We start from the raw sequence: 8,295 nt of genomic DNA on the forward strand, positions 1-8,295 counted from the left end.
TTTGGAACCTTTTTTCTAAGAGTGTGGGATCAGCGTACAGTACCCTCGACCCGAACCTTAGGTTAAGTTGGCTGGCACCCTGGTGTTGCCCTGGTTTTGCCGACACCATGGTTCCAACCAACTGAGCCGTATTGGAACCATATTGGAACCAGTTGGTTAGTGTTCGATTTCTGTCCTAATAGTTTTGCCTGTCCACATATTCCAAACGGTCAGTTCTGTGAGAGGGCCTTATAGAAGTGTCTCAGATTCCAAACTGTCAGTTCTGTTAGTGTGACACAAAACACTGTGGGCATGCATGTTATCACAGAGAACTTCTCCAGTGACTATAAGACTGTGGTTATTGTCAGTGTCACATCTTGGCAGATGCAAAGATTAGAGGAGTAAAAATAGCTCTTTCTGTCTCTCTGTTAGGTGAGGATCTGACAGGCTGGCCAAGTGGCTGGATGGGGAAGGGTCAGAGTGCTTAGTGAAGGGGCATGTTTTGGAAGAGCTGAATCAGTGTGCACAAGGCTGTAACAACTGCATAATTGTCTTATAACATAGATATCATTACTTGTAGTCCAGATGTACAAGTGTACCAAGTTTCATGCTTTTATATTCCTTTACTTGATAAAAGTGAACTTTTATACTAATATGTTAAACATTTCTGGTTTATTTGTATGTAAGAGGTTGACAATTCAAGAATGTTCATGAATGTAAACAAAAGTACGGTAAAAGTATACATAGTCTTTCTACTGTTCATTCCTTTGACTTAAATGTGTTCTGTAGAGTATGTAGCCCTCCTGTAGCCTTCCTGTATTCAGACTAAAATGTGTTCTGTACAGTATGTAGCCCTCCTGTAGCCCTCCTGTATTCAGACTAAAATGTGTTCTGTACAGTATGTAGCCCTCCTGTAGCCCTCCTGTATTCAGACTAAAATGTGTTCTGTACAGTATGTAGCCCTCCTGTAGCCTTCCTGTATTCAGACTAAAAGGTGTTCTGTAGAGTATGTAGCCCTCCTGTAGCCCTCCTGTATTCAGACTAAAATGTGTTCTGTAGAGTATGTAGCCCTCCTGTATTCAGACTAAAATGTGTTCTGTACAGTATGTAGCCCTCCTGTAGCCCTCCTGTATTCAGACTAAAATGTGTTCTGTAGAGTATGTAGCCCTCCTGTAGCCTTCCTGTATTCAGACTAAAATGTGCTCTGTAGAGAATGTAGCCCTCCTGTAGCCCTCCTGTATTCAGACTGAAAGGTGTTCTGTACAGTATGTAGCCCTCCTGTAGCCCTCCTGTATTCAGACTGAAAGGTGTTCTGTAGAGTATGTAGCCTTCCTGTATTCAGACTAAAATGTGTTCTGTAGAGTATGTAGCCCTCCTGTATTCAGACTGAAAGGTGTTCTGTAGAGTATGTAGCCCTCCTGTATCCCTCCTGTATTCAGACTGAAAGGTGTTCTGTAGAGTATGTAGCCCTCCTGTATTCAGACTAAAATGTGTTCTGTAGAGTATGTAGCCCTCCTGTATTCAGACTGAAAGGTGTTCTGTAGAGTATGTAGCCCTCCTGTATTCAGACTGAAATGTGTTCTGTAGAGAATGTAGCCCTCCTGTAGCCCTCCTGTATTCAGACTAAAATGTGCTCTGTAGAGAATGTAGCCCTCCTGTAGCCCTCCTGTATTCAGACTAAAATGTGTTCTGTAGAGTATGTAGCCCTCCTGTAGCCCTCCTGTATTCAGACTAAAATGTGTTCTGTAGAGTATGTAGCCCTCCTGTAGCCCTCCTGTATTCAGACTGAAATGTGTTCTGTAGAGAATGTAGCCCTCCTATAACCCTCCTGTATTCAGACTGAAAGGTGTTCTGTAGAGTATGTAGCCCTCCTGTAGCCCTCCTGTATTCAGACTAAAATGTGTTCTGTAGAGTATGTAGCCTTCCTGTATTCAGACTAAAATGTGTTCTGTAGAGTATGTAGCCCTCCTGTATTCAGACTGAAAGATGTTCTGTGAGTTGTAGCCCTCCTGTATGCAGGCTGAGAGTGTAGCCCTCCTGTAGCCCTCCTGTATTCAGACTAAAAGGTGTTCTGTAGAGTATGTAGCCCTCCTGTAGCCCTCCTGTATTCAGACTAAAATGTGTTCTGTACAGTATGTAGCCCTCCTGTAGCCCTCCTGTATTCAGACTAAAATGTGTTCTGTAGAGTATGTAGCCCTCCTGTATTCAGACTAAAATGTGCTCTGTAGAGAATGTAGCCCTCCTGTAGCCCTCCTGTATTCAGACTGAAAGGTGTTCTGTACAGTATGTAGCCCTCCTGTATTCAGACTAAAAGGTGTTCTGTACAGTATGTATCCCTCCTGTATCCCTCCTGTATTCAGACTGAAAGGTGTTCTGTAGAGTATGTAGCCCTCCTGTATTCAGACTAAAATGTATTTTGTAGAGTATGTAGCCCTCCTGTATTCAGACTAAAAGGTTTTCTGTAGAGTATGTAGCCCTCCTGTATTCAGACTGAAAGGTGTTCTGTAGAGTATGTAGCCCTCCTGTAGCCCTCCTGTATTCAGACTAAAATGTGTTCTGTAGAGTATGTAGCCCTCCTGTATTCAGACTAAAAGGTTTTCTGTACAGTATGTAGCCCTCCTGTAGCCCTCCTGTATTCAGACTGAAAGGTGTTCTGTAGAGTATGTAGCCCTCCTGTATTCAGACTGAAAGGTGTTCTGTAGAGTATGTAGCCCTCCTGTATTCAGACTGAAAGGTTTTCTGTAGAGTATGTAGCCCTCCTGTATTCAGACTAAAATGTATTTTGTAGAGTATGTAGCCCTCCTATATTCAGACTGAAAGGTGTTCTGTAGAGTATGTATCCCTCCTGTAGCCCTCCTGTATTCAGACTGAAAGGTGTTCTGTAGAGTATGTAGCCCTCCTGTATTCAGACTAAAAGGTGTTCTGTAGAGTATGTAGCCCTCCTGTATTCAGACTAAAATGTTTTCTGTAGAGTATGTAACCCAACTGTATTCAGATTAAAATGTGCTCTGTCCCCTTTCTGTTTCAGACTACCTATGTTCCCCAGAGGAGAACGTTCACATGATCGACTTCACACGGTTCAAGATCCGAGACATGGAGACTGGGACGGTGCTGTTTGAGATCACCAAACCCCCTGTACCAGGTATGGGCTATGTCAAAACTACCATATTAAACAGCACATATATTAGATGCATGTACTGTGTATGAGCTATATGTTGGTAATGTATTTAATCAAGACATGGAGACAGGGACGGTGCTGTTTGAGATCACCAAACCAACAGCACCAGGTCAGTAATAGGCCTGTTCTGTGCTAAATATAACCATTAGTATTTGTGTTCCCTAACATATTCATACATACATGTTAACAATATTCTCTCTTATTAGAGCCTAGGATATATGACTTGTGGCACTAAAATACAGGTCATAGCCTCTGATAACGAAGAGGTTTTAGGACCTACTGTATGTGTGAGCAGCATATACCTCTGGGTTAACTAGGCCCAGGCAGTACTATGCATGATTCATGAACAAATTACTCCTATTAGCTTGGTCTCTACTGAGAAGGTGTTATTTCGCTGTGTGAGTTGATCATCTAAGGCTCTGAAACAGTGTCTATTCAGAGAGGTACACAGCAGAGAGACTGTGCTTCAAAACAGCAGGCTCTTTAACGCGGTCTCTTTTGTGACACTGTGGCAGCGGGCGAAAAGAAGGATTTTGACCCCAACGGAGGCCGCTTCGTCCGTTACCAGTTCACCCCTGCCTTCCTGCAGCTGCGCCAGGTCGGCGCCACGTAAGTCACAGCTAAGATGGCCGCCTGTGTGGGTGTGTAAGGGTGGTGGAGCGGTGGCCATTCAGTGCCCTGCTGTTCTCTTCTGAGAGGAGACAGATGGGGAGGGCTATTCTCAGAGAGTGAGAGGTGGTGTGTGTGTGCGTGCCTACGTGCTTGCGTGCATGTTTGTGTGTGACAGATACCAAGGAGGCAGGAAGGCTACACAGTAGGGGGAGAAAGAGAGAGGGAGAGAGAAAAAAAGGAGGCAGGGTGAGGGAGAAAGAGAGAGAGAAAGAGAGATGAGAAAAAGGACAGTCAGGCCAGTTGTTATTAATGAACCTTTTACTGCAGTGGGCTAAATCAGGGTCACACAGAGTGTTTATTGGTCGTCTTAAACACATCTACATTGAAACCAACGTATACACCTCACACACATGGTTATGGGCTTAAAAAAAGAAGACACCTGTACCATGTCAGATATAGAGTTGAAATGTATTACATTTTTACATTTGGAGTTTTCATCCCAATATTACACTTTGTATACATCACAGAAGACTGAAACATAGCAAAGGTTTGGCATCGAAACACCAGATTTTCTGCTGTTTATTTAAATTAATGTTTATTATGAAATTATGAAAAATATGAATAACATTCCACACAAGGCCACTAGTCATTAGAATGCAAGAAAGGGCTACTGTAGAGGGGTAAATGAGGAAACATGGAATTACACTTTGGTTCTGCAACAAACTATAACAAACAAATGATGTGTAAGTGTGTTTCCAATAGTTTATCAGATCTCTCTGTCCCCCTTTCCTCTCTGACACAGTGTGGAGTTCACAGTGGGAGACATGCCCATCAACAACTTCAGGATGATTGAGAGGCACTACTTCAGAGAGCAGCTCCTCAAGAGCTTTGATTTTGAGTTTGGTTTCTGTATGCCCAGCAGCAAGAACACCTGCGAACACATCTACGAGTTCCCCCCTCTATCAGAGGACATCAGTGAGTATGGACACACGTAGAAACAGAGACACAGACATAGCGCGCATGCATACACGCACTTCCTGTACCCATACGACACAGTTCGACACACACACACACACACACTCACTCAAACACACACACTGACGTGTCCTTCCTCTTCTTCCTCAGTGCGTGAGATGATCCTACACCCATACAAAACGCAGTCCGACAGCTTCTACTTTGTGGACAACAAGCTGGTGATGCACAACAAGGCAGACTACTCCTACAGTGGGAGTCCGTAGGAGCACAGGACTTCCCTAGACACCTAGACCCACTCCAACTCCAACTCTAACCCACCCCTCCATAGGACCATGGACAGACAGACAGACAGACAGACAGACAGACAGACAGACAGACAGACAGACAGACAGACAGACAGACAGACAGACAGACAGACAGACAGACAGACAGACAGACATAACGAACGGAGAGACGTATGGACGGACTGACAGGTGACAAGCAACAGGACTGATGGACAGCCTCGCACTCTCAGCTGCTTTATTTCTCCAATCAGAATTCCCCCATTGTTTGTTATCCCCTTAGTTGCAATCCCCTACCCCAGTCTCTTGCAATGACCTCTCAACTTTCTGTGTCTGATAGAGAGTGTTATAGATGTGTACACAGTCTAGCATACATAAACACACACAGACCTTCGCTATGGGACACATCTGATGTGGCCTGATCTAGACAAAATAAATGCACAACCAGTACAGTATATAAGGGCCAGTAACAATGAGTGAGATTGAATGTCTAGTCAGTGTGTTCTCAGTCAGTCAGCTAAAGAGAAAAAGAGAAAGGGAAAGACAGAAAAGAAGAGACAGAAAAAATGTAGAGAGCAAGAAAGAGAGATAGAGAGAGTGTCTGCTTATCTGCACTTCATCTCATTGACATTTACAGTACCAGTCAAAAGTTTGGACACACCTACTCATTCAAGGGTTTTACTTTACTATTTTCTACATTGTAGAATAATAGTGAAGACATCACAACTATGAAATAACACATATGGAATCATGTAGTAACCAAAAAAGTGTTTAAAAAAGTTGCCACCCTTTTCCAGTATGACAGCTTTGCACACTCTTGGCATTCTCTCAACCAGCTTCATGATGTAGTCACCTGGAATGCATTTCAATTAACAGGTGTGCCTTGTTAAAAGTTCATTTCTGGAATGTCTTGCCTTCTTAATGCGTTTGAGCCAATCAGTTGTGTTGTGACAAGTTAGGGGTGGTATACAGAAGATTTGGTAGAAGACCAAGTCCATATTATGGCAAGAACAGCTCAAATAAGCAAAGAGAAACGACATTCCATCGTTACTTTAAGACATGAAGGTCAGTCCATGCAGAACATTTCAAGAAAAGTTTCTTCAAGTGCATTCGCAAAAACCATCAAGTGCTATGATGAAACTGGCTCTCATGAGGACCACCACAGGACAGGAAGGCCCAGAGTTACCTCTGCTGCAGAGGATGAGTTCTTTAAGAGTTACCAGCCTCAGAAATTGCAGCACAAATAAATGCTTCATAGAGTTCAAGTAACGGACACATCTCAACATCAACTGTTTAGAGCAGACTGCGTGAATCAGGCCTTCATGGTCAAATTGCTGCAAAGAAACCACTACTAAAGGACACCAATAATAAGAAGAGACTTGCTTGGGCCAACAAACATGAGCAATGGACATTAGATCGGTGGAAATTTGTCCTTTGGTCTGATTAGTCCAAATGTTGAGATTTTTGGTTCCAATCGCCGTGTCTTTATGAGACGCAGAGTAGGTGAATGGATGATCTCCGCATGTGTGGTTCCCACCGTGAAGCATGGAGGAGGAGGTGTGATGGTGTGGGTGTGCTTTGCTGTGATACTGTCAGTGATTTATTTAGATTTCAAGGCACACTTAACCAGCATGTCTACCACAACATTCTGCAGCGATATGCAATCCCATCTGGTTTGCGCTTAGTGGGACTATCATTTGTTTTTCAACAGGACAATGACCCAACACACCTCCAGGCCTTGTAAGGGCTATTTGACCAAGAAGAAGAGTGATGGAGTGCTGCATCAGATGACCTGGCCTCCAAAATCACCCGACCTCAATCCATTTGAGATGGTTTGGGATGAGTTGGACCGCAGAGGGAAGGAAAAGCAGCCAACAAGTGCTCAGAATATGTGGGAACTCCTTCAAGACTGTTGGAAAAGTATTCCAGGTGAAGCGTGTTGAGAGAATGCCAAGACTGTGCAAAGCTGTCATCAAGGCAAAGGGTGGCTACTTTGAAGAATCTAAAATATATAATATATATTTGGTTACTACATGATTCCATGTGTTATTTCATAGTTTTGATGTCTTCACTATTATTCTACAATGTAGAACATAGTAAAAAAATATAAGAAAAAAACAAGAAGGAGTAGGTGTGTCCAAACTTTTGACTGGTACTGTAGCTATTTAAACAACAGAGAAAGACAGACAGACAGACAGACAGACCAGCTGTCTGTCGCATTACCAAGTGACACAGACACACAATTCTCTGACATCATCAAAACATGTATTCTAGTCGAGCAAGTGTAACAGTATAACTTTAAACCGTCCCCTCGCCCCGACACGGGCGCGAACCAGGGACCCTCTGCACACATCAACAACAGTCGCCCACGAAGCGTCGTTATCCATCGCTCCACAAAAGCCGCGGCCCTTGCAGAGCAAGGGGAAACCCTACTTAAGTCTCAGAGCAAGTGACGTAACTGATTGAAATGCTAGTAGCGCGTACCCGCTAACTAGCTAGCCATTTCACATCCGTTACACAAGCAGAACCTATATATTTCTACTAGGGTTCTGCTACTTTTTTTTACTCTTAAAGAAAGTCAAAAAAGTTTCTTGAATTTCTAATAAATAGCCATTAGCTCTGAATGACACGTTGTCCCTGAAAGGAACAGTACTACCGTTTGATGAGGTTCTTTGTTGATCACCATGCCAGTAGAAACCAGTTGAATGCCATTAGCGTACAGTACATCGTAGAATGGGACAGGTACTCTTTTAATGTGAATGTGTCGTATTTGGGGCTGGAAAAATTCTAGCTTTTCCAAAATTCCCTGGTTTTCCAGAAGTCCCTTTTGGAGGATTCCTGGATTTCTTATTCCAGCCTGATTCCAGGAATTTTCCAAGATGGATTTTTGGAAAAACTGGGAATTTTAGGAAAGTTACTGGAATTTTGCAACCCTAGTCGTGTTTATTTATGTATACTCATAGTTTTATCTTCTAAAGTATTTTTTTAAGTAGCCACTTTGACGAGTTAAAAGTAGGCGAAGGATAGTCATATATGAACTCAAAACCAGATATTCATTTTGATATCCAGCACATATTTAGTCTCAAGAGATTTGCAGATGTATTTATAAGAAATGTGGTTATTGTAAATTAAAATGATGTAAAGTTTGGACAGTTGAAATGCCACTCAGAGAAATAAATATATGTGATTTTTTTGGGAAGTCTTGAAATGCGACTTGTGGTCTTTTTTCACTTGATACCCAAGATGGTAAAACAATGACACCAGCTACAA

The 8,295-nt window shown here is 42.7% G+C and overlaps 1 protein-coding gene across 1 annotated transcript in view; it reads left to right on the forward strand.

Annotated features, from left to right (window-relative positions):
• LOC139548853 (protein unc-119 homolog A-like) overlaps positions 1-8,233 on the forward strand; it is a 29,502-nt gene extending 21,269 nt beyond the window's left edge. The window contains exons 2-5 of the mRNA XM_071358748.1: positions 3,008-3,121; positions 3,673-3,766; positions 4,572-4,744; positions 4,895-8,233. Coding sequence (XP_071214849.1) covers positions 3,008-3,121; positions 3,673-3,766; positions 4,572-4,744; positions 4,895-5,007 — 494 coding nt within the window. The 3' untranslated portion in view covers positions 5,008-8,233. The remainder of the gene's footprint in view (positions 1-3,007; positions 3,122-3,672; positions 3,767-4,571; positions 4,745-4,894) is intronic.
• The last annotated feature ends 62 nt before the right edge of the window (positions 8,234-8,295 follow it).

The sequence above is a fragment of the Salvelinus alpinus genome, chromosome 22 (genome assembly GCF_045679555.1).
Source record: "Salvelinus alpinus chromosome 22, SLU_Salpinus.1, whole genome shotgun sequence".
Classification (NCBI taxonomy): domain Eukaryota; kingdom Metazoa; phylum Chordata; class Actinopteri; order Salmoniformes; family Salmonidae; genus Salvelinus; species Salvelinus alpinus.